Raw genomic sequence first — 23,418 nt, 5'->3', positions numbered from 1 at the left:
GAGGCCTTAGACTCAACACCATCCTTAGAAATAAAAATAAAATCCATCGATCTTCAACTTCGAGCGGCCTTAGGGAGCCGCGGCGCTCTTGTACACTTACAAGGACTTTGGATTTGGGAAAGTTTCACCCGCGCTTGTCGAATGGCATCCCTGTGAAGTATCCCTACAAAAGGTGTTCCAAGTCCATACTAGAGATCTGAATGTTAGCGATTTTACTGGATGTGTACAGAAACATTAATACAATATTTAATAAAAATATTTAATCCAAAGAAACCAATGTCTGGTTTTTTTACCATGGGGTTTAGATACAATATCCGCAAAATTAGCATTCACTGATACAACTTCGTTGAAACCCAACTCAAAAACACACGCAGCATAACGCACTTCATATTACAGGACTGAAAATTTGTGAACTCAGGAGGTTGTGGATCCTTTCAGAGTTTTGGAGCATGCTGTAAGGGAGCCCTATCCTTGCTAAACTGCTGCTTTTTCTCAAACTAAAATAACAGATGTAGTGGAGCCACTACGGTATCTCTTTAGTAAAAAGTGTATAAAGAAGTGTATAAAGCATTCATACAGTCATTTTCATTATTTGGGATTTCACTGGATATTTGTTTTCATTGAAAACTGGATTCATCACATAAATCATGAAATATTAATTCCTTCCCTGATCAACTGTTGCAGAAAAGCTAAGGAATCTGTTATGAGGATTAAATTAGAAAGGTAGGTGCTGGGGCCTGTGCTGATCTTCAACCCCTTCAATGCCCTTCAACCCCAAAGTACATTTGAAATATGTCAGCACATCCTTTTTCTTCTAAAAAATGATATAGTTGCCCCAAATCCATATGATTTCCCCTGGCACCATGTGCATCAAAACATTTTTCTTCCAAAGTGGGGAACTTTCGTTGCTTCTGGATCTCAGCATGTCCTCCACCTTCCAAAGAAACATCTTCTCTGTGCCGAATAAGAATTCTTTTCCATGTTAATCTTCTTACCCTGAAAGCAATTGGAGAAATATTAATCTACCTATAAAATGAAGTCTGTTTTAGGAAATACTATGGAATAACTACTATCATGAAAGTCAATAAATTCTATTTGTGTATATATATGGACAGAGATAATGGTTCATGACCCGGTGATAGAAATACCACCTACTCACATGCAAACACTTTCATAAGCAGGAGCTTGGTTTTTTATATCTCAGAACTGAAAAAATTTAATGTTATTCCTCACAACATAATTAATGAAGATGTGGTTTCCATTTCAGAGCTCACTTCTGCCTTCCCCGTGCTAAGAATTCTCACACACTCTTAGCTACACAATTGAATTACAATGCTTATTTAATCTGCACCACCCAGAAGGATAAATGATGGGAGCAGAATAAAACACACATGTAAAGTGATACAACAGCACACATATCTAACACAACTGGGGTACGGCAGTCCATCTCTATAAAAGTGAAACTGAGGAAATAAAACAGAAATAAATGTGCACCATGCAGTACTGGTTGCTTTGACTGTTGCAACCAACAGTACAGTGGATATTCAGAGTTGTACATGCATTATAAACACAAATACTTTGCAGATCTTCACAGGCTGGCAGGCAGTTGGATTTCCCACCTTCTGGCCACATGTACAACATGACAACATGCAGTATTCTAACTGCTAATGGCATTTAAGTACAAAGAAAAACTAACCTTGACCAGAACTCTTCACAACTACTTTGTAAACCTTCTACACAAACAACACCTGGTTTCCCTGGCATGCAAAACCCTGACAGAGAGAGCTCCTTGGCCCAGTCAATAATATTCTTTCTTTTTTGCTTGTTGTAAATGTGATGACTGTAGATCCACAATCGAGTGAACGTGGTGACTTGTGACTGCGTGGCATCGGAGGCTGTCATTGAGGAAGATGAAAGATCTTTGTCGATGTAAGCAGCTGCGTGGTCCTTAACCCATTCTCTCGCATTCAGCATGCAGGGCTCGCCACTGAAGTTTTGCATCAAATACGTTTTTAGATCAGAGTTCAGGAGAATCTGCTGAGAGCGGCTTAGTAATGATGACCTAAAGAAAAAGAAAAATATAAATGCGTATAAATATATATGTGTTTACAATTTAGCATGTTTTTAGAAACACATAATAACAGAATCCTTAGGGTTGGGAAAGACCTCCAAGATCATGTCCAACCTTTGAGCGATGATCACCTTGTCAACCAAACCAGTGCACTGAGTGCCACATCCAGTCGTGCACTGAGCACCTCCAGGGAGGGAACTCCAGCACCTCCCTGGGCAGCTCCTTTCAATGACTGACCACCCTTTCCATGAAGAAATTCTTCCTGATGTCCAACCTGAACCTCCCCTGGCACAGCTTAAGGCCATTTTCTCTCGTCCTGTCACTGGTTCCCTGGGAGAAGAGGCCAATCTCCACCTGCCTAAAACCTCCTTTCAGATAGTTCTGGAGAGTGGTAAGGTCTCCCCCGAGTCCCCTTTTCTCCAGGCTAAACAACCCCAGCTCCTTCAGCTGCTTGTCATAGAACTTGTGCTCCAGACCCTTCCCCAGCTTCGTAACTTTTCAAAAGTTTTGCTTCACGCTGCCAAGAAAATCAGGCATAGTTAGATAATATGCACTTGCTATTGCTATTTAAGTCATATTAGCTATGAAAACATCTTAATTAGTATTTAATTGGTGTGCTAACTCTTGAATTCACAAACAGCACTACCAATCTGTAAAACAAAATCAAGAAAAAGGTACTTGAAAAGTAAGTATGGTGGCTGAATTAATTTTGTAATACACAAGCCTACTTCTTTAAACACAAATAAAAAATATCAGAAGGCTGGAAGAAATAGGATTGTGACAGGGGAAAAATAAGACCTTTGACTATTTTTTCACCCCTTTAGTTAGTGGTAAGCTTTATCAAAACAGACAAGTGTCTCTTCTTGAACATCAGACCTATGAACAGTATCTACATGTAACCCTCCTGTATAGGCGATGGCTCCTTCACACTTTTTCCCCTTTCCTCACTTATTTGCTGTGCACACCAGAGAAATCATAAGCTTGTATATTTGTTTTTCCTTCAGCACTGTTGTCCACCTGGCTTAATTTGGCAGTAAATCATGAGAAAAAAAAAAAAAAAAGACTGTTTTCTCTGATCATAACCGTACTTGTGCAACACACTCTAACTTACAGATGTTTTTATTAGCAGCCGTACCTCACAGTAATTTCTGGGAGAACAGTCGGATATTTAAATGGTAAAGCACAGGCCATAGAGAATTCCACCTAAAAAAAAATGAGCAAATGTTTAGTTCAAGTAAGCGGTAAAACCCCACAAAGTAATAAAATAATTTTTTTAAAAAGGTGTTCACAGTACCATAGCGGCATTAGGCACCTCTGCCTTTATGTTCAGTATGAACTGAACTTTTGAAGATGGCACCTCTGCAGACTCATTTTCAACATAGTGTTTCAGTTCAGCTAGAGCCAGTTGGTCTGTCACAGCAAACTCTTCCTCATAAGGAAACATGCTAGAGAGTAAATCTAACTCTGAAATTTGTATCTCTGCTTCTTCTTGGTTGGCCATTTCTGTTGTTCCCTGAGCAAACAAAAAATCACGGAAGAAAAACACGGCTTGAATATGGGACAAAGTCCATTAACTACTCCTATGCAAATCAAGTTACAGAATCATAGAATAAGCTGAGTTGGAAGGGACTCACAAGGATCATCGACTCCGCCTCCTGGCCCTGCACAGAACAATCTCAAGAGTCACACCCTGTGCCTGAAAGCATTGTCCAAACGCTTCTTGGGCTGCGTGAGGCCGGTGCTATGGCCACTTTCCCGGGGAGGCTGTTCCAGTTCCCAACCACCCTCCGGGGAGAAGAACCTTTTTTTTTTTTTAATACCCAACCTAAACCTCCCCCGACACAGGTTCATGTCATGCTCTCGGGTCCTGTCACTGGTCGCCAGAGAGTGCTTGCCCCTCCACCTCCCCTCACGAGGAAGTTGGAGACTTTATGTATATTAATAGTTATGAACAAGCCCATCATAACCGGTTCGTGTCTGCCGGGGACTCTGGGTCACGCACACACAGATAGCCCACGCGATTTCCATTGCCCTGAGGTGGGACAGGACCCACTGGTGTGTCGCCAAACCAACGTCTTCCACAGACGGCTGCTGTGGTGGCCGCTCTCAGGTGTCGTGAGAGCTGGGGAGCCTCCGCTGCCCCTCGAACACACCACTCCCGCTCCCCTCGCCCTGCGCTTCCATGCTCCCCTCAGACCACAGGGGAGCAAAAAGAGACGCGGCCTGGCGCCCGCGCATGCGCGTCCACGTCCCAGTCCCCACCCCCCGCCACGGCCCCACAATGCAGCGCGCCGGAAGCGCGCATGGCAGCCGGTGACCGCCGCCCCGCCACCCACCCGTGATTGAGGTGAGAGGTTGCCGCCTGCCCCGCCTGGTGGAGTCATGCGCCACCAAGTTGTTCGCCCCGCCGCACTGGCAGGTGAGGGACGGGAGCCCCCCGGGGCCGCCGCCGCGCTCCTACCGCCGTGGCCACTCTCCTCCCAGTCCGGGGCTCGCTCCGCCGGCGCGCTGCAGCCGCCGCTCCGGCCGGGACACGCGGGGCTTCTGATTGGCTGCGGCAGCTGTCAGTCATGGCGCCCGCCAATCGGAAGCAGGCGGGGTCGGGGCACGGGGGTGGCCCAGCCGCGGGACGGGCGGAGCGGGCCGGGCCAGCCGGGGGACAGCGGGCCGGGCTCGGCTCGACTCGGCTCGACTCGGGTCGGCTCGGGGCTCACCTGCTGCCCACGGGACGGGAATGCTGGCTGGCGACAGGGTCCGGCCTGCTGCCCGCCGCGCCCCGGGGGTTCCCCAGGCGAGCCTCTGAGCGCATTTTTCCAGGGTGTCTGTCAAACGCAGGTGCTCGTTTGGTCGTTGAAACACCGCTTTATCTTATCTTAAAAACCATAAAATGCGTTGGCCGTTTAGGCTGTGCATTTCCTCGTGAGGGCTGCGCCGTGGAAAGGCTGCTGCAGAGCCTGTCTGACAAGTCTGCCCAGGCACGGCGTGGGTTAAGTTAACAACCCCACGTGTTGATGCAGTCCTGCCTTCCCGGCAGGAGCAAGGACAGTTTGGAAAGGATTTTATCAATTAAAAGTTGTTCATACAAGATCAAGTCTTGTAGCTTTTTGCAGAAAAATGTGCTGTAGAGGAAGGTTGTTGGATGAACAGTTATTTCTTACTCTGAACAAATTGAATGCTAAGTTGCAAAAGTTGATAATTTTGCTCTCGATGAAGTGGCTGCCAACCAGCCATCAACAACTGGGTCATCTGCCCTACGAGTATGCTCATGCAAACATGCTCTTGTTTGTAAATGGCTTTTCATACAAAACGTACTCTATGAGTATCATGCCTAAACACTCCCCAGCTTAAGTTTTCTCTCTAGTTCTCTTGGTCTGGCTTAATTTTTTGGCTGTGACAGCTCCAAGCAGGCAGTTGTGCTCTGGGGCTGGTGTACTGCCACGTACAAGCAAAGAAATGGATTTGGAAATGTGGATTGATAAAGGTCAGATTTAGTGCTGGTTGTGTTTACATGAAGGGTGGACAGCAGGGTTAAGCTAGCCTGCAAAGATTGCAGAGACTTGATTTTGAACCATTTTTGCTTCCTTGTTTTCATTGTATAGCATATGTAGAGTTTTAAGTTTATCTGAGGTTTTTGGATGATCTTCTGTCAGGTAAGGCACAGGTGCTACAGACTAGAAACTAAAAATGTTCTGTCACATCTGCAGTAGCCACCTATCTGAAGCCAAGCACTTGGCTTAGGACTATGTAGTGGTAGATCACTCTTGTCAAGAAGGGTCCACAGGTATAGTGAGTAACAGACCCATCTGAATTATTTGATTGATATGTGGGGAAGGTGATGATAAATTTTCCACAGTAAAGAAATTGAAAAATCAGAATTCCGACTGTCTGTATATTTTCAAATATGTTAAGAGTATCTTACCTGTGTCAGACTTCATCAAAAACACAGGGAATTTGCAGTAAACAAAACGAAAAGGTTGCAAATGCAAATAACTTCCAAGTTTTAGTTGGGACAAAACCAATTCTTTTTCATAAAATCCCTGTGGTGTTAGTTAAAGTCCTTAAAGTTTATAGGAATTTTTGGTACTAGAGTTTTCAGTTTTGTTATTTTGTGCAATGCTTTTGATTTAACATTTTTAATCATTTGGGTTTTGTAATTCACACTGTGATCTTGTCTATACAACAGTTACAATTGTTTCATGTTAAAACATAATTAATATTTTTTTGGTTTGAAAATGTCAAATTAAAACAAGTTAATTCACCTCAAGGGACGCAGCTTGGTCACTGCAATAATTCTTGTAGCAATGAACAAGGAAAACCAAGACTACCTTCTAATTTTACTGTTTTTCTTTGTTAGGTCACTGTTCCTTTTAGGAAAAATTACAGAGTACAAGTATGGGAAAGAAACGCATCAAAGGCAAAACTGCACAGTCTGATGAGTCTCCGGATATACTGAGTATGTTTCCTTGCAGAAGTTTGTGGACCTAATGTTTCTTTTAACCTCAAAGAAGTCTTGAAAGCTGATTAACATTAGAAGGCCTTTACACTGGTCACTGGCTTTGAAGTCTCATTTACAAAATCTGGATTTTTTTTAATTGAAACTCAAGTCTAGCAAGAAATATTGGTGTCATGATTTTTCTAACTATGCTAGAAAATAATAATCCTGTCTTGAAAACTGAGATTAGTTTCCGGTTTTCAGGAAACTCGGACACACAGTCGTTTACTGATACAGATTGTGTAAAATTACTCAGAATATAAAGGGTTTGTGGAGTCAGCTGCTAAGCTTAAGTTGCTTTTTCCTAGTGAAAATTTTGTTGCAGAAGATTCTTGCCTCAGCAGTAAAAGCTGTGATTAAAATACTTTTTGTGAAGCAATTTGCCTTTATTCTAGCTGCTAATTTGGTACTGACCCTGGGCATTTCAGCTCTCATAGTGTATTTTGGTTAAAACCTCTTCTTTCTGTTCTTCTGTTCCTAGTAGTTCCTAATCCCAAATACTAAATTTTATTCTCCTAGCTCCACTGGATCTCACCTGTGCTGAAATTTTTTTTTTAATCTTGTTTACCCTGTTTATTGTAGCTTTTGTTTTTACTTGTATTGTGTAGCATTCTCTCCTACCACCTTAGCTGCCAGGTCACAGATTGTGTCTTTCTCATCTTTTTTGTTGATCCCAGCTGGGGAAGTGAGTTGAACCAGGTTAATTTAGTTGGGAGAGAGAGCACTTAGAGTTTGAGGAGGCTTGGTGGGATGGCCTGTTTAAGTCTACTCTACTTTGGTTTCCTGATTGTCCTGGTCTTCTTGTGTTAGCTTCTGTCTCTAATGGATGCCTTTTTTAGCTGCTTTTGTCTGGTTTGGTTGTTGGGGGTGTTGAGGGCTTTTTTGTTTCCTGGAGTCAGGGTCAATGTCTGCTGTAACTGTTCCTCTTTTTCTCCTGCAAAGAGATCAGTTATGTTCTAGCTGCTGGTGGCATCTCACTTTTTTGCCTGTAAGTAAGTGGTCTTACAATGACAAAGTCTTATAAAGCCACAAATGAAACTAAGACTGATCATGGTCAATAATTCCACTGTAATAGTAGTTGCCAATGTACCAAATTTTTTTGTTTGTTTTTTAAATGACAATTTTGAGGTTGTAGATGAAGCTCATGTTTTTCAGAAAGTTAAAAGAATGCTTCTGAGTATCTATGTTTGCACTTTGATAAAATCCTGGAATCTTGGACAGGAACAGAACTGTAGGTACAAAAATTTACACTGGTTTCAGCTTATGCCAATAGAAGTTTGCAATCTTGGGGCTGTAATCTTGCCTCAACAAAGATGGATTCAGAGCTGTCACACTATCTGAGCAATAAAAGCACCTCAAAGTAAAGTTTAGGATGCAGCAACAGTATACCCAGATTGTAAATGGTGGTAACAATAGGTTTCTTTCTGATGCTCTGATAAATTGTCAGTGTTTCCTTGGCTCTAGAAAAACTATCCTAGCTTCTGGATTGCTGCCTGTGTCTTCAATACTTGCATTCATTATGTTGCCTACATCCTTCTTGTGCTTCTTAATTTGTAGAACCTGTGTGCAAGCATATTCGTAAAGGACTGGACCAAGGGCATCTGAGAAAGGCACTGCAGAGTGTGGAATGGCATGTTTGTCAGGACTGCAAGGCAGACAGTAAGACACAAGAGAAGGCTGAGGAGGAGGAGACTGATGAAGGCGCTTCGATATGGTTATGCCTAAAATGTGGCCATAGGGTATCTTTTTTGTTGTTAATTTGTCTTAATACCTTTCAGTGTCTCATAATATAGTGGAACAAGAGAGTTTCTAATTAAACTCTTATAGTGTCTCTTTTTTTATTGTAAAGGTGGTGCTACCTAGATGACTTTATATACTGTAGAGTGTGATTTAAAAATGCCTGCTCTGAATGTCAAATGAAGTACTTGGAAGATGGCCCAAAGGCATTTAGCAGGCTTAAGGCCAAAACATCATCTTGAGGACTTGTTTCCTAGAAAGTTTGAATTATTTTGCTGAGAAAATAAAAATGCTCCTAATCTATGATTTTTTCAAGATCTTAATGCTCATGTTAGTTCATGAAACTTGGAACTCTGCATGCTGAAGAGGTTTTTGTTCTGTTTTATTCTTTCAGGTGTTCAAACTGGAATTTGTTCATTAAACGTTCAGTCCCAGAGCACCTTTATTCTGCACCCAGTAAATTATCTATCTGCAGAACTAAATATTTTGAAATAGATAGCTATCTGTTGATTCCAGTTAGTTGAACGTGATTGAGCAGTTTTCATTTTAATATTTTGTGATCTGACTTTATGTATGTTTCATTGACAGTCAAGTGGATTTTGTGACAGTTGTGGTTATCGATATTGTAGGGCTGTGACAGAAATTCTGCAGACCAGCATGCCTTAAAGCATTATAAAACACCAAGATCAGATCCCCACTGTTTGGTTCTCAGTTTGGACAACTGGAGTGTGTGGTGAGTTTGTCAGGCAACACAAGACAGGAGCTGGAGAGCAACAGAGGCTGGGATATAATTTGTCCTTTTTTTGTGAATTCTGAGATTTCTCTCTAGGCATATATTAAAATGTTTCCAAACATGTAATTCCCAGCAGTCTTTGCTGAGATTTGCAGAATAAGTATTATTTTCTTGTAAAATTTATGATCAGAATATTTTAATAATTAAGGTTAAACTTGACCAACTAGTAAATGTGGTTGACTTCATATTTTACTGCTTTTACTTGGTCAGAATACTGACACATGAAAACAAATGTTGATCTGTAGCTCTAAATCTTAAGTTTCGACCTTGGGAGAAGGTTCTTTCTGATGTGCACTTAGTGGCAACCTTACCTTTATCTTCCTGGTAAATACAATTCTTTAATACCACATGTAGACAGGAAGCGCAGCTAGAATTACAAGATGCTACTGGATCAAGCAATACAAAATCCATGTCCCTGGTAGTTTTTGCTTCTCTCAAAGTAATTACACACTTCTGTATATAAGGGGGAGCCCTAATTTTCTAAACTATGATATACAGAAATACTGTACTTGACATAAAGTTTTTGTTTTGCTTAGTAACATGGTTTTGTAACTTAGTATCTGTCATTATGTTCATTATATATAACAGTATCTATTTATTTGATTATACTTTGCACTTACGTGTAATAACCACTACTTTTAATGAATTCTAGACTGGAAATGGACATTATTAATAACATTATTACTAATGAACTAGTGAACTTCTCTTTGTGAATTTAAATTAGTGTTAAAAGCGTGGGCTTGAAGTGCTTTATATTCCCTGGTTTTTAATCAAAATATTTGCAAATGAGAGGAAGTTGTCAAAGTAAGATGTTTTGGCTTCCTTCTAGAATTTCTAGAATTTAATTGCCCAATAAGTTAACCAAAGATTGATATATTGGCTATAAATGAGTTATAAATCAAAACCCACAGTCAAGAACTGTACTTCACAGTGGGCCTAGTACAAAAATTCTGATCAAAACTGCTTTTGCTTTTATTAATTATATGAATGTGTGACTAAATCTCTTTATGGTATGCCTGCAAAAGTGGTTCAAATTGGATATAAGTAATAACTGTAAGCAGTTTAAAGGCATGTTTTGGAGAGGAAACAATTCTAGGAATTCACTAAGTTCTGCTCTTTTGAGTTTACAAGTGCTGTTGTACACATTTTCAGTACTGGTCAAACAGCCATCCCTAACAAAACTTTTTCCAATCCCTTGATTCTTTCAAGGTTGTCTACAATTTTTTTCACATGTAGAAGGTTCTGGTGTTAAAACACACCATGGAAGTAAATACCCTTTGTTATTCCAGGAGTGAGATGCCTATTTTTATGATTAACCAGATAGACAATAGATAAACAATCAGGGATCCAAAAGCTGAGCCAATTTTTTTAATGAGATATGAAGAAATGTGATGATTATAGCTAATGCCAGGGATGCTAGAGTTTTGGGGAAACATTTTACTGCAGACTTCTTCTGCTTTTAATATCCGAAAGTTGAGTCTGACTTATGGTAATCCTGAAGTCTGCCTAAGAACTGTAATTGGTGTTTTCCAAAATGCAGAAGTATCAGTACCTTTTGCCACTTCTTCAAGGAGTTGATTGGGTGGAACTACAAAATTGGTACGTGTAAAACTCTTTCTGCTGTGTGTGTTCCGTCAGCACTTTACCCTTCTTGAGCCTTTATGACTGCAGCTTCTCCCACAATTTTGTCTAAAGCAGATTACTGGTATAACCATACACGTCTTTGCTCACAAAGAGACAAATAGAGTTTGTATCAGCAGTAGAAGAGGGAATAAAAGTCTGCAGGTTTAATGGTGGACACTTTATGCAACTTAAATACAATTAAGTATTTGCTTAGCTAGAATATTGAAAATATTTTTCCATGCCATAATATTCATGAGTCATTTCCTTTAGGGCCTGATATCTTAGTTTCTTGATTTTTGGCAAAACTTTCCCAGCTTTTATTTTTCTTGCAGCAAGGTTTCTAAGCATATCTCTTAAGAGTCTAATTTATACTTGTAAATTGCAACTGCCAGTCACCAAAATAATTTACTAAAGAAAATTTTTAAGTGTTTTATTTTTGTGATAAGTAGATTGGATTCTTCCCTAAGATTTCTAAATCTTACACTAAACCTTGTAATTTTATAACTTTGTGTAATGAATTGCATCAAGCAAGCAAATAGTTTAGGATTTTTAAATAATAGAAAAAAAAATAGGATTAATTGTTTTCTTTTGGGGGCGGCGGAGACAGGTGCTACCTATGTGATAATGAAGTTCCATATAAAACTTCAACCCTTTTGGGCCAGACTGTGGATTTTGTTAGAAAACAAGTTGGTATTGACTCATCACATGCAGGTAAGTAATTATAGTATAGATACAGTAAATCAGAAGGTCTCCTAAGTGTTGGAGACAGTACTTTAAATCCAGAATTTACACTAAATTGGATTTAGCACCTTATGGTAAAGGGAAAAACTAATTTCTCCCCTTTTTTTATCTTTTTTGTCACAAATCTGATAACATAAGTAATGTTCTAGCCCGTTGATCTAATTAGATCAGGATTTTGCTCAGCATCCCCTAAACTTTTACAGACAAGACAAACAAGAACAGGAGAAAAAAAAGACAGTTTTACTGTGACTTTTTAAAAAAATGTGACAGTCACTTTTTCTGCAAATAGGCAATTGCCTTTCAGTACTTAGGGTGCTGTGTTTATTCATCAGTGTTGCTCAGTCTGTCTTGAGATCTAAAGAAAAATTGTCATTGCTTAAGGATAATTTGATTTGATTTTTTTAAAGTATTTTTGTGGGTGTTTGTGAATGTATCAGGAATGACTAAATCTCCAGTAATGGAAGGAGTATACAGAGGTTTTGTCACTGGGTCTGTACACTTAGTATAGGCAGCTGCAGTGCTTTTAGAACTCTAAAATACTGTGTTCAGCCTGCAGTCTATCTGTAAAATATGATTGTTTAAAAGAAAACAAACGCAGCAAAAGCACCTAGTTTCCACAATAGCAAAACTGGTTTTGTACCAGGCATTTCCACTAGAAAAATTGGAAGAATTTGCATATAAAAATAAATGCTATAACAAATGACTGTCAGAAATTGCAACCCTTGAGTGAAATCACAGGCCCTGTGGGAAATGGAACACAAACATACAGCAATGCCACGTGGCTGTCTCTGAATTCAATTTGTTCAGAAAACAGCTGAGGTTTTCCCATGGAGAGCAGAGTGTTCTGAGTGGTCAGTCTTTCCCAGATACACAGTTACTCTACATCTAATATTTGAACTTCATATCAGTTGCCAAAATTTTCTTCTCAGTTTTGAACTGGAAAACCAATGAATACCTGCATGCAGTTGTTGCCTATTTCATGTGTTCTGTGTGTCATTGTCCATCCATCTGTTTCTTGTCCAAAGATTGTATTGTCTGTTTTCCTTGCTTTCTTTGAACTGATGTTACTTGATTTTAAAGTTAGTATTAGCTCACAGCCCTATTTACCAGAAGCCTAATCAATAGCTGACTGCCAAATTGGCAGAATCAGTGTGGGTGTTATTTTGAAAACTGCCTGTAACTCCCTTATGGCTTTATTAAACAGGTCATTGAAATTTTCAGCAGTACACCAAAATAATTTGGGGAAAAATATTATTAACTTGTCTTGAAGACTATAAACCTTTCAGTATCATCTGTTTAGGTACATGAAATGAATATGAGAATGCTTTGATAGTGGGAGCCTGTTGGATGTTGTAGAAAGCCCTCACATAGGTGATTTTGACACAGCAATAAAATGAGAGATAACACTTGGAAGAATTTCAGAGGATGTTGGCATGAATGGCTTGTGGGCCAAGAGATGTTTAATTTACATGCTGATTTGAAATGCTATTTCAGGGGGTTCTTGATTTGTTGTTTTTGTTGTTTTGTTCTGTTTATTTTTTAACTTCTGTTACCTAGACAATTTAAGAACCTAAACCAGTAGTTTTATATTTAAAAATTAAAGAATTAATTATCATATGTATAATATCTAAATGTCATAGATTGCTGCTGATTGTAATAATCTTTCCTGGCCTATACCCTGTTACTATGTTAATATGTGGTATGTCTGTATTATTTCAGTAGAAAAACAACAAGAGAACAAAGAAGTTGAAAATAAGAAAGTAGAAAAAGACAGCAAAAATGAACAAGAAAAAGAAGTTTCACTTAAGGAAGAAAATTCTCATTCAGCTGCTAATGGAGAAGTCACTGTGAAAGGACTTAGTAACTTGGGGAATACATGTTTCTTTAATGCAGTGATGCAGGTACAGGACTTGTTGCTGTTTTTAGAAGAACTTTGAATAAGAAAGAAGCCACAAACAAAATGAAAAACAGCCCACAACAGCCTTGCCCCCAGCATTTTACCGTGACACAATTAGAACGTGATTTTTTTATCTGCCAGGAATGATGGCTTCTTTCTAAAAATAGTGTGTTGGCCCAGAGAAATACGAAGAAACGGAGCTGCAGGTTCAGACTTGCTCTAAGGGGAAATACAATAAACTGCCTTGTCCTTGAGGGAGGGCATTTTTCACTGACATAAAATTAGCATGCCAACTTCTAGTTATTTTTTAAAAATATGAAATAGTCTGACACATCACCCTTGTGGCTTCTTAGACTGTAAGAGATGAGTACTCAAAGACCATGGTTGTTTATTGCAATAAAAATGTCTCAACTACAGAAAGTCAAAAGTAAATATTGGATGAAAAAACCAGGATGAGCATGTTGCAGCCATTGCCATCTTGTGTGACTTCTTCAGCTGAGAAGCGTAGAATAAACTTGTTCTTTCATGTGTATTGAAACTGACATGTGATCTGGTGCTCTGTGGCTCTTGATACTTGAAGTTTTACTCAAAATTCCCACTGTACTTGCAGATTTTAGTAAACTGCTTTTGATTTACTTATAAACACTTTTTAAACCAAGCAAATACCCACACTGCATTTTATCTTTTGATGTTTTAGAAACAGACGCTAGTAAATACACTTGTCAAAAGATCAGTCTGTTGAAGAATAATATATTTAGGGTTTCTGCAATCTGAAGTAATGTTTATAGAGGGCATTGGAAGTCCCATTAGCTGTATGAAATTCACCTTTAAGTCTTAAACACAGATGGAGATTCTAGAGTGGTAGTTAACCACTTTAGTTCTGTGTTTGGGAAAATAAATTGCTGCTAAACTGGTTGCTACGAATTCCATGACTAGCAGAGTTCCGCTGCCCTTCCTGTTGTCCCCATTTTCCAATCTCTTTGTCTTTTATATTCTACAGAATTTATCACAAACTCCAGTCCTGAGGGAGCTGCTTAAAGAAGCTAAAATGCCTGGCACAACAGTTAAAATTGAGTCACCTGAGCTATGCATGGTAATATGCTTTGACCTCTGTAGTGTGTGCTCACCTTCCAGTTAAGGAAACAAGCAGTATTTATCTCTCGATTTTAAAGCTGTTCCAGCTAAATACTAACAAGATTAAGATGTAAAATCAGCAGGAACTTCACCACTGATTTCCATAAAGCAGCTTCTGAAGTCAGTGGAGGTATTTTGTTCACAATGTAAGAGCAGTGATTCGATACTCTGTTGTAGAAGGAGTGCTTGCATTATGATGATGTTACATGAAGGATGAAAATGTGTAACTCTTGCTATAGTGTCACTTGTCTAAATGCAAAATAGGAAACTAGAGGATGTCTGTAGCACTAACTTAAATAACACACCTGTCACTACAGTGAGAGATTTGGATGCACAATTCCTTTTTCAGAAATCGGGTTTTTTCCTAGTAAAGGCAAGAAATCCAGACTTAGAACTGAGCAATAAATAACTGAGTTTTGCTATCGTTTCATGATAAGCCATGCATTGTTTTTTCAGGTTAACTTACTGCCATTTTGGAATTTTGTGTATTCTATTTGACAATAATGTTTTCAGGAACTGAAAAGGAAAAACTTACTGCTGAAGAATCTGTCACTGAATTAAGGCAAAACAGCTCTGTTGCTTTTATTTCAAACAGGAACCTCAGCTAATAAAACTAGATCAGCCAGGTCCTTTAACACTAGCCATGCATCAGTTCGTGACAGAAATGCAAGAGACAAAAAAAGGGGTAGTGACTCCTAAGGAACTTTTTGCTCAGGTTTGTAAAAAGTGAGTATCTGTACAATTGCATGTCATAGTGAGTATGAAAAAGTTTATTGTTTGAAAGACTGTCAGTTTTTCCTCTTTTTTTTATCTCTAGCTCAGAACACAGCATATAAAATTTGTAGAATACTTAACAATTTTTGAAAGAAGACCAAAATAAAAATGAATAGCAGTAAAATGAAAGATACTTAGTGACATACTGATGAGCTGGCTTCATATTTTTAGAAAATAGTATATGTAGACACGTGTTGCTTTTATATACATACATTCTGGAGACTTTGTCCATGTGTGTTTGGTGTGAGTTGTTTTTGCTGTGTTTATCTCTGAGTTCAGTTATACCTTACGATTTCATTTAACAGAGCAATACGATTTAAAGGTTATCAGCAGCAAGACAGTCATGAATTGCTTCGTTACTTACTTGATGGAATGAGAACAGAAGAAATTCAGGTGAGTGCTAAAGTCATAGTTGTGCATACCTTTCTTCTTGGTACCCCAGACCCAGCCTCTTTCTCCTGCTGAGGGGAGAAAAACCATACTTTCTGAGATATGTCAGCCTCCATAGAGTGGTTGTGCTGCCCACAGGACTTAACTTGAAGCATATTAGCAAAGAGAACCCGCAGAAAAAGTGGGTGTGGAGTATATGTAGTCACCTTAAAGAATGTCCGTATGTCTTCATTTCTGAAATGCACTTGTAGAAATTCCATGGGGTTTTTTTGCTAGTTTTAATTTGGGCAATCCTTAGACTGATTTTCTTACATACTAATTGGAACACAATGGTTGCACTTTGTTTCCAGTTGATTTTTTTTTTGTTGTTATCTATGGGAACTATTGTGTAGTTCTACAGGTACTTGTGTTGTTTGAATTGATTCTCTTAATTGGTGAAGATTTTACTTTTTCCTCCATCTGAAACACATCGTAAAATGAAGTCGTTAAGTGAATTAGTTTAGAAAATTTTACGGAGTATATTTGTTTTGAAAATTTCAGCAAATAAGTGTTGGAATACTAAAGGCGATGAGTGACTCTAACAAAGAAAATGAAGAAGAACTTAAAAAGAAAATTAAAGGTAAAATAAATTATCACAGCATCAGTAACTTGTAAAATCTCCTTTTTTGTTGAAGTATATAAAGTAACATTAATAGAATCAACTAAAAGATACATGTCTAATTGTACAACTTTTTGCCACCTCTTGAACATGTGTGCATCTAGAATAAGAGGCTCAATAGTTTTAGTCTATATTTAAATGTCTTGCTGAACTTGGTGGCATTTCCTTCTTAACAGAATAAGAGATAGTTGATTCTGTAGACATCATACATTAAAATATGTTTGGGCAGTGATTAATCATTCAAACATGTAAGAAGTTAAAATACTAGCATGTGAATATAATTTATGCAGCTGCTAATAGTCCATTGTTACTTAAAAGTGGTATAAAAAATTTAAATAATGAACAGGGAAATTTTTAAACTTTTCAACGTGACTTAGGAGATGAGTTGCCAGTTTAAATTCAGACTACGTGTTATTCTGAAATTACAACTTGAGGAAATTGGTTTTGTTTGTCAGACAAAAGTTGGTGCTTGTTTTTTTTAAGTTCAGATAGTTGTTTCAGTCCTGAGAGAAAACAGGAGTTCTTACTGAGATGCAGTACTTCTGAGAAAATAGGGAAATGCATTTGAGCAGAGAAAGTGGTAGGGTATGGTTTAACCAAGCTGTCTTCTGCAAATGTGTTTTCACCCCCACTCTTTTGATACACAAAAGATTCTTAATTTAAGAGTCTTGCTGTACTTGCTATCCTGAGGAAACCAGAACAGGCCAACATGTTCCATCATACACCTTGCATGTTATATTCTCCTTTTTTTATTTGGTTTGCGGTAATGAAATTGGTTGCCAGTATATTGTATGTAATATTATTAATTTTACTATATGCTTTTTGAATTCTCAGAATATGAAAAGAAAAATGGAATACGAAGTTTTGTAGATCGAATCTTTGGTGGAGAATTAACCAGCACAATTATGTGTGAGGAATGCAGAACTGTAAGTAAACTGCCTGCTCTGAATAACCTAGAGTGTAATGTCCTGTAATCTGCAGGAGAACCCCAAAGTGACTGTATGTAGAAATAAGACTTGACTAGCTGCATGCTTTTCAAAAAGGAGCATTATTTGGCTGGAATCTTACTTCCCTTGTATTATAAAGTTAACCTTTCAGTTCCTTTCAAAAGCCTTCCAGAAAAAGAGGTCAACAGCAAGCTGCCTCTGCCAGAATTCCCTCCTAGATTCTCAGTGAACACCTTCCAGTGGTACAGATCGTAGAGCAAATTAATTGTTATGGGGCCCTTTCCTTTTTTATTCAGGGGATTACATCGTCCCCTTTCCCACAATGAAAAGACCATGGAATTGCCAGGAGGACAGTGAAGAAAGCACTACTGGGATAATATATCCTGAGAATGAAGTAATTGAGTGGATTAGCAAGTGGGCTAGTTGAATATCCTGATAGATTACAGCTATGAGTCTCTTAGGCCTTAAGGTGCAGTATCACTAGATAACTAAAATTCATAAAAATATTTCCTGCTCATTTCTATGGTAATGTGACTGCTGGATTTTAGTCAGTGGAAGCTATTTGTGGAGGTAAATGAGCTGTGTTTTACAGTTGTGGGCACAAGTGAAAGCAGGCCTTGAATGTAAACATGCAAATACACCTATTGACAGCAAGCCAGCTGCTTCCAAACAAAATTGAATTGGACTCTTGATTATTCATTTAAAGGTATCCTTGGTCCATGAGCCTTTCCTTGATTTGTCACTTCCCATACTAGATGTTCAGGTAAGAAATAGTACTTTATGGCCTATATTTTTTTTGTTTATATGGAAACACTTATTATACAATCATTAGGAACAGCATTTAAGCATCTTTCTAAAAGTCTCTTTTGCAAATCAAAATTGCACAGAAAGATAAAGAATAAGATTTTTCATGAGAGTCATTCCTGTAAGCTGTGGTTCGTAAATTGTCTCTGGAAAATCACACAGGTTGTTTGAGTTCTTTGGGGGGTTTTTGTCACTTTTTTCATCCATTTTCCTGCACTGAGTCCAAGAACACTTCTCCTAATATTCAGGTTATGGAATAAAGTTAAGAAATGTTGATAGGATAGTATGTGAATACTTACTTGGTCGATCTCCAGACACTCAAAGTACGTGATTTGCTTTGTGTTTTGTATTGATAATCTGTATATGTAATATTTCACATTTGTTGTGTAGCGCTGCTTACTCGTAAATACTGGAATGGAACCCCCACAGCCAAAAAGATCACGACTTCTGCCACAAACAAGTTTCATTTTAGCAGAAGCAAAAAAATTCTGTGGCAGGACGTTCAACTGAAAATGTCTCTGCTTGTGTAAAACATGACTCTTCAATGCATTTAATGAGATCGGTTAGAGGCAACGGTGATGTTGCCCCTTTACATGTTCAGAATTTGGCCATCAATAGCCTTGCTCTTACATGCTGTTTCATTCCACAAGTCCTTGTTTCATACGGACTCTCTGGAGTGAGACACTCCTTCCATTAACACCAGGGTGTGAGTTAGTTGTATGTTACATCATTAAAATGTTATATTTGAGCTGAAAACTCAGATAACATCTCTATTTCTGTGGTTGTTCTGTGGCTTTTTGGGTTTTGTAGAAAGTGAAAATTACAAAGAGAGAAAACATTAAAGAAAACAAAGAAAAGGAGTCCGAAGATGAAGAGGATAAAATCAATGACCATTACCTTAAGCAGAAAGACGAGCCCCCTGGTACAAGTAAGCACCTTCAGAAAAAAGTGAAGAAACAGGCCAGAAAACAAGCCAAGGTTGGTTTGGATAGGTATTTCACTTCGTGCTTGCTATTTCTGTTGAAATATACTGGTTTTGTTTCCTTAGTTTACATGAAGGAGGAGACAGCTTAAAATTTCTCGTCCTTCAAATGCACAACTGAAAAGACTTAATTATACCCATGTCTTTGTTGTTAAGATGTTCTGTTGAGCATTGGTTTGTAGGAATAATATAATAATATCCAACAGAATTTGTTGCTTGTCTGAAGTAGCCTTAATCTGTATCAGACTGTTTTCCAGTCATTGATTGCAAGAATATTCACAAAACTTTAGAATACAGACATAAGAAAGGATCAGGAAGATAGCAAGGGAACAATTAGCTGTATTTTGATGATACTGCTTAACAAGGAGCAATGGGAACTATGTCTGAGTGAGGGTAAGTTCAGTATTAGTGGAACTGATCACCTCTTATCATTAAATCATAGATTATTCTTCCCTCTCCTGCCTTATGCATCTATGGTATGCAACAAACATTCTGATAAAGAAGTGGTAAGAAATGCTGAATATAATTCATGCTTACTTTGTGTTTTGTACTCTTGTTTCTATGTATTCAAATGTGCAGAGCCAGCGCCGGCAGCAAAAACTTCAAGGAAAGATGCTTCACTTGTCAGATCTCTGTGCAACTGAACAGCCAGAGATAGATGTTGAGTACAAGCAAGAATCAGAGACTGAAATGAGCTCTGAAACTCTTGATAAGAAGCAAGAAGAGGAATCATCACATGAGTGCAAAGATCACTGCTTAACTCAGAAAGACTTGAGTATACAGGGAAATAGTACAGAAATTCAGAGCAGGCATGAAAATACAGGAAAGCCAGAACAAGAGTGTGAAGAAAACGAGTCTCTCACGGATCTCTCTGTGGAAGGCTTAGATTCTCCTATGAAGTTTGTCAATGGCCTTGACAACCTGTCTTTGAAAGAGGAGGATGATGACAATGAAGATGAGGAAGAGCTTGCTATAGACTTTTCAAAACTCCACTTGGGTGCCAGTGAATCTGACATGAGTATCATGGATGGCCTTCAGCCTGTTCCTAGCAAGACGTGCGAAGTATCTACAGATGACCCTGAAACAGCATTTTGTACTCTGGCGAACAGGGAAGAGCTGAACCCAGAGGAAGGTTCAATCCATCACTGTTTGTATCAATTTACCCGTAATGAAACACTTACTGAGACCAATAAACTACTGTGTGATGTGTGTACACAAAGGCATTGTGGACCAAAGAACAACATAAAAAGTATGACAAACTTTTTTAAAAGAAAACTTTAAATATATCCCTATGTGCTTCTTGAGTGGGTAAAGGTGGGGGGATTATCCCTAAAGTGGTATTTGTGTAACTTTGCCTACTTTCATTCATCATATTAAAGGAGAATGCTCAGCTTCTCAGTTCTTGCAGTAGATGACATTGTAACAGTTTAAATAGTGAAAATAAATTCCTGCTGTAACATTTGTTTTGATATAAAACACTTGTTTTAATCTTGGTGGTTTTTCTTTTCTGCAGGTGAAAAGAAGTTTGTTTATACTAATGCCAAAAAGCAGATGCTCATCTCTCTAGCTCCTCCAATTTTAACCCTTCACTTAAAGAGGTTTCAGCATGTAAGTAGCAAGCTGACACATGTATATAGCCTCAAGTTAATATGTATATATGTGTACATATGCATGTTGTACTAGTTTAACTTGAAAACATGCTAACGTTACTTTTATTTTCTATAAAACTAGTTTGGTTTTTTTTTCCCAAAGTTTGGAAGGCATTTGTGTGCGGCATTGTGTTTTGTGGTCTTCGAGGCATTGAGGAGTGTTTTTCTGAAAGAATAGTCCCCTAATTAACTGGAAAACACTGTTTTGTGAGCATATTCACAACATATTCCCTCATTATTCTTACTGCTTACTGTATTAAAGTGGAATCTTAGCATTAATGGTTTCCTACTATTACAGCTGTTCATGGGCTCATGCATTTCACTAAGTACAGGTAAATAGGATCCCTTACTAGTAACAAGTAAGTAACAAGTTAGCAGAAGTGGAAAAGAGGATTCTGAGCCTTGTGGGGGAGAAGGAAGCATGAAAGGAAAGCAAAGTAACTTAAGTTTTATTTACAGACACCGAAGTAAAGTCATTTACCTCTTTATTCCCAAATTGTAGAAAAATTTTTAACTCAGGCCTTTAGCTTTTCAAGAGAGAAGGAGGAAAGGAAAGGGAGGCAGTACTGCCTCTTCTAAATTTAAACCCATTTGGTGTTTAGGTCAAGATACTTGAAAAATAAGGGAGGCAACTTTAATTAGATGAAAACCAATTTCATATAGAAAATGGAAATATGTAGCCTATTCCAAGAGACTGAAATATGAAGAAAATAACTTCTGCCATCATCTCCTTTTGTTTTTATGTGATTATTACAATTATGTGATTATGGTGGGAGCACAGTTTGCATCAGTTTGGATGCTCTAAGATCAGATCCTCAGGCATGTTCCAGTATCTGAGAAGCCAAGACTTGTCCTCATAGTTACTGAAGTGCATTAGAGCTGATTCTTTTTCCACTTTTGTTACCATTACGTTAATGTACGAGTGAGCTGAAGAGCCATCTTAACTTGTGCTCCAGTGCAGCATGTGGGAGCAAGGAAATAATGCTGGAATACTGGACATCAGAGAAAAAAAAAGTTTGCTTTTTCCCAGTTTTGCGTAATGTAAAACTAATTTTGTATTGTTGAAACTTTAACCTGAAACATAGAGTAACTAAGCATGGTTTTAATATGCTCCATTTTAATATTATGGGGTTTTCCTCTACTTTGGTTGTTTAAGGCTGGATTTAATCTGCGGAAGGTTAACAGGCATATCAAGTTCCCAGAAGTGATAGACTTGGCTCCTTTCTGTACAGCTAAATGTAAAGTAAGTGGGAAAACAATCAGATTCTCCTTTCCCATGTTCTAATGTGCTTTCACAACAAAGCTGCATAGCAAAATCTTTGTAGAACGCTTGTCAAGCCTGTTACTTTGTGTGATAACTTGTACTTCACTGCTCATAACTGTAGTGCTTGCATGAATCTCTAATAACCAGTTTCCATTTCATCACCAAACAAATCAAAGAGTTTACATTCTTCAAAACTCAGCACCTGGCTGACATAGCTAAACCTGTGGTTTTCTAGAATGTGGCTGAAGGCAATACAAAGGTCTTGTACTCTCTCTATGGAGTTGTTGAACACAGCGGAACAATGAGGTTTGGGCACTACACTGCCTATGTTAAAATGAGAGCTATGAACAGCCACCTCTCTGATCTTGTTCTTCGAGGACAATCTCAAGGTAAGTCATTAGAAATATTTTACAAATTATCACAAAATGGTTTGGGTTGGAAGAGGCGTTAAAGATCATGTAGTTCCAACATCCTGCCATGGCAGATAAGTTCTCTGAGAAGGGCAATGAAGCTGGTGAAGTCCTATAAGGAGCAGCTGAGAGAGCTGGGAGGGCTCAGCCTGGAGAAAAGGAGGCTCAGGGAAGACCTTACCAGTCTCCAAAACTGCCTGAAAGGAGGGTGGAGCCAGGTGGGGGTCAGGCTCTGCTCCCAGGTAACAAGTGACAGGACAAGAGGAAATGGCCTCAAGCTGTGCCAGGGGAGGTGCAGGTTGGACATTAGGAAGACATGAAGACAAAATGGTGGTTAAGCATTGGAAGGGGCTGCCCAAGGATGTGGTGACATCCCCATCCCTGGAGGTGTTCGGGGAACAACCAGATGTAGCATTAAGTGCTGTGGTCTGGTTGACAGGGCAGTGATCAGTCACAGGTTGGACTCGATCTTGGAGGTCTTCTCCAACTCAGTGATTCTATGATTGTACTCCATGATTCTTACTGAAGAGCACTAATAGAACTGATTGCTTCAATTCTTTGTAATAACTTTTACTCCTAAATTTTTCCTTTCACAGCTTTAGAAACTGAGCCAGTCAAAGGTCAGTGGTTCCACATCAGCGATACACACGTACAACCTGTCTCTGTGTCCAAAGTGCTGAGCTCCCAAGCCTATCTTCTGTTCTATGAGAGGCTGCTGTAACTCTTCAGAAGAGCCTTCCTGTGTGTGCAGCCACCTTCTTCAGAGGTGTGAGAGAAGGCAGACTTGCAAATCATGTTAACATGTTGGAGCTACTGTATAACAGGAATTCACTTTATGCATTTTAGACACACTGACAAGCAGTTAACTTATACTTTTTCCAGTGTTTCCACTACTTTTCAATAAAAGTTTTTTTCAAAATTACAGCTTTGAGTTTTTGGTGAGTAATTTGGGTAGATATAGATCTTGATCAGCAGCTTTTTCACTTTAAAGCAACCAGCTCTACTTTTGAACTATAGTTAATCTTGGCTATTATGCGTTCCTATGTGTTTTT

At 38.7% G+C, this 23,418-nt stretch overlaps 2 protein-coding genes across 13 annotated transcripts; one reads left to right on the top strand and one right to left on the bottom strand.

The window, feature by feature from the left end:
- Window positions 1-245: 245 nt before the first annotated feature.
- Window positions 246-4,607, bottom strand: RWDD2B (RWD domain containing 2B). 6 transcript variants are annotated; one of them, XM_048293727.1, is made up of 5 exons: window positions 4,408-4,607; window positions 3,366-3,574; window positions 3,207-3,274; window positions 1,697-2,062; window positions 246-996 (listed from the first exon to the last, which is right to left on the bottom strand). In XM_048293727.1, exons 2-5 carry the CDS (start codon window positions 3,570-3,572, stop codon window positions 759-761), a joined length of 879 nt encoding a protein of 292 aa, XP_048149684.1. In that variant the 5' UTR covers window positions 3,573-3,574; window positions 4,408-4,607; the 3' UTR covers window positions 246-758. The 6 variants fall into 6 exon arrangements, with proteins under 6 accessions (XP_048149684.1, XP_048149679.1, XP_048149680.1 ...); XM_048293722.1 differs by having other exon boundaries at window positions 3,366-3,584; window positions 4,533-4,557; XM_048293723.1 differs by having other exon boundaries at window positions 3,366-3,584; window positions 4,408-4,489.
- Window positions 4,341-23,288, top strand: USP16 (ubiquitin specific peptidase 16). Of its 7 annotated transcripts, none has more exons than XM_048293716.1 (18): window positions 4,341-4,418; window positions 6,426-6,524; window positions 8,121-8,302; window positions 8,930-9,033; window positions 11,324-11,427; window positions 13,177-13,358; window positions 14,355-14,447; window positions 15,084-15,214; window positions 15,568-15,655; window positions 16,193-16,271; window positions 17,145-17,236; window positions 17,964-18,020; window positions 18,872-19,039; window positions 19,623-20,292; window positions 20,557-20,651; window positions 21,849-21,935; window positions 22,192-22,345; window positions 22,963-23,288. In XM_048293716.1, the coding sequence occupies exons 2-18, from the start codon at window positions 6,464-6,466 to the stop codon at window positions 23,085-23,087; spliced, it is 2,472 nt and encodes an 823-aa protein (XP_048149673.1). In that variant the 5' UTR covers window positions 4,341-4,418; window positions 6,426-6,463; the 3' UTR covers window positions 23,088-23,288. The 7 variants fall into 7 exon arrangements, with proteins under 7 accessions (XP_048149673.1, XP_048149671.1, XP_048149676.1 ...); XM_048293714.1 differs by having other exon boundaries at window positions 4,405-4,490; XM_048293718.1 differs by lacking the exon at window positions 4,341-4,418 and adding an exon at window positions 4,776-4,906.
- The last annotated feature ends 130 nt before the right edge of the window (window positions 23,289-23,418 follow it).

This window comes from Corvus hawaiiensis, chromosome 2 (assembly GCF_020740725.1).
Source record: "Corvus hawaiiensis isolate bCorHaw1 chromosome 2, bCorHaw1.pri.cur, whole genome shotgun sequence".
Taxonomy (NCBI): Eukaryota; Metazoa; Chordata; class Aves; order Passeriformes; family Corvidae; genus Corvus; species Corvus hawaiiensis.
Note: the sequence above shows the minus strand (reverse complement) of the source record. Positions and strands in the feature narration are given on the sequence as shown.

Bases quoted from the DNA above. Each gene is read 5' to 3' on its own strand.
- RWDD2B (XM_048293723.1), bottom strand. From the start codon at position 4,455: ATGACTCCACCAGGCGGGGCAGGCGGCAACCTCTCACCTCAATCACGG. The intron at 3,585-4,407 runs GTGGGTGGCGGG...TTGTTTGCTCAG, and splicing joins ACCTCTCACCTCAATCACGG to GGAACAACAGAAATGGCCAA. The intron at 2,063-3,206 runs GTACGGCTGCTA...CTTTTTCTTTAG, and splicing joins CTCCCAGAAATTACTGTGAG to GTCATCATTACTAAGCCGCT.
- USP16 (XM_048293716.1), top strand. From the start codon at position 6,464: ATGGGAAAGAAACGCATCAAAGGCAAAACTGCACAGTCTGATGAGTCT. The intron at 13,359-14,354 runs GTACAGGACTTG...TATATTCTACAG, and splicing joins TCTTTAATGCAGTGATGCAG to AATTTATCACAAACTCCAGT. The intron at 20,293-20,556 runs GTATGACAAACT...TCTTTTCTGCAG, and splicing joins ACCAAAGAACAACATAAAAA to GTGAAAAGAAGTTTGTTTAT.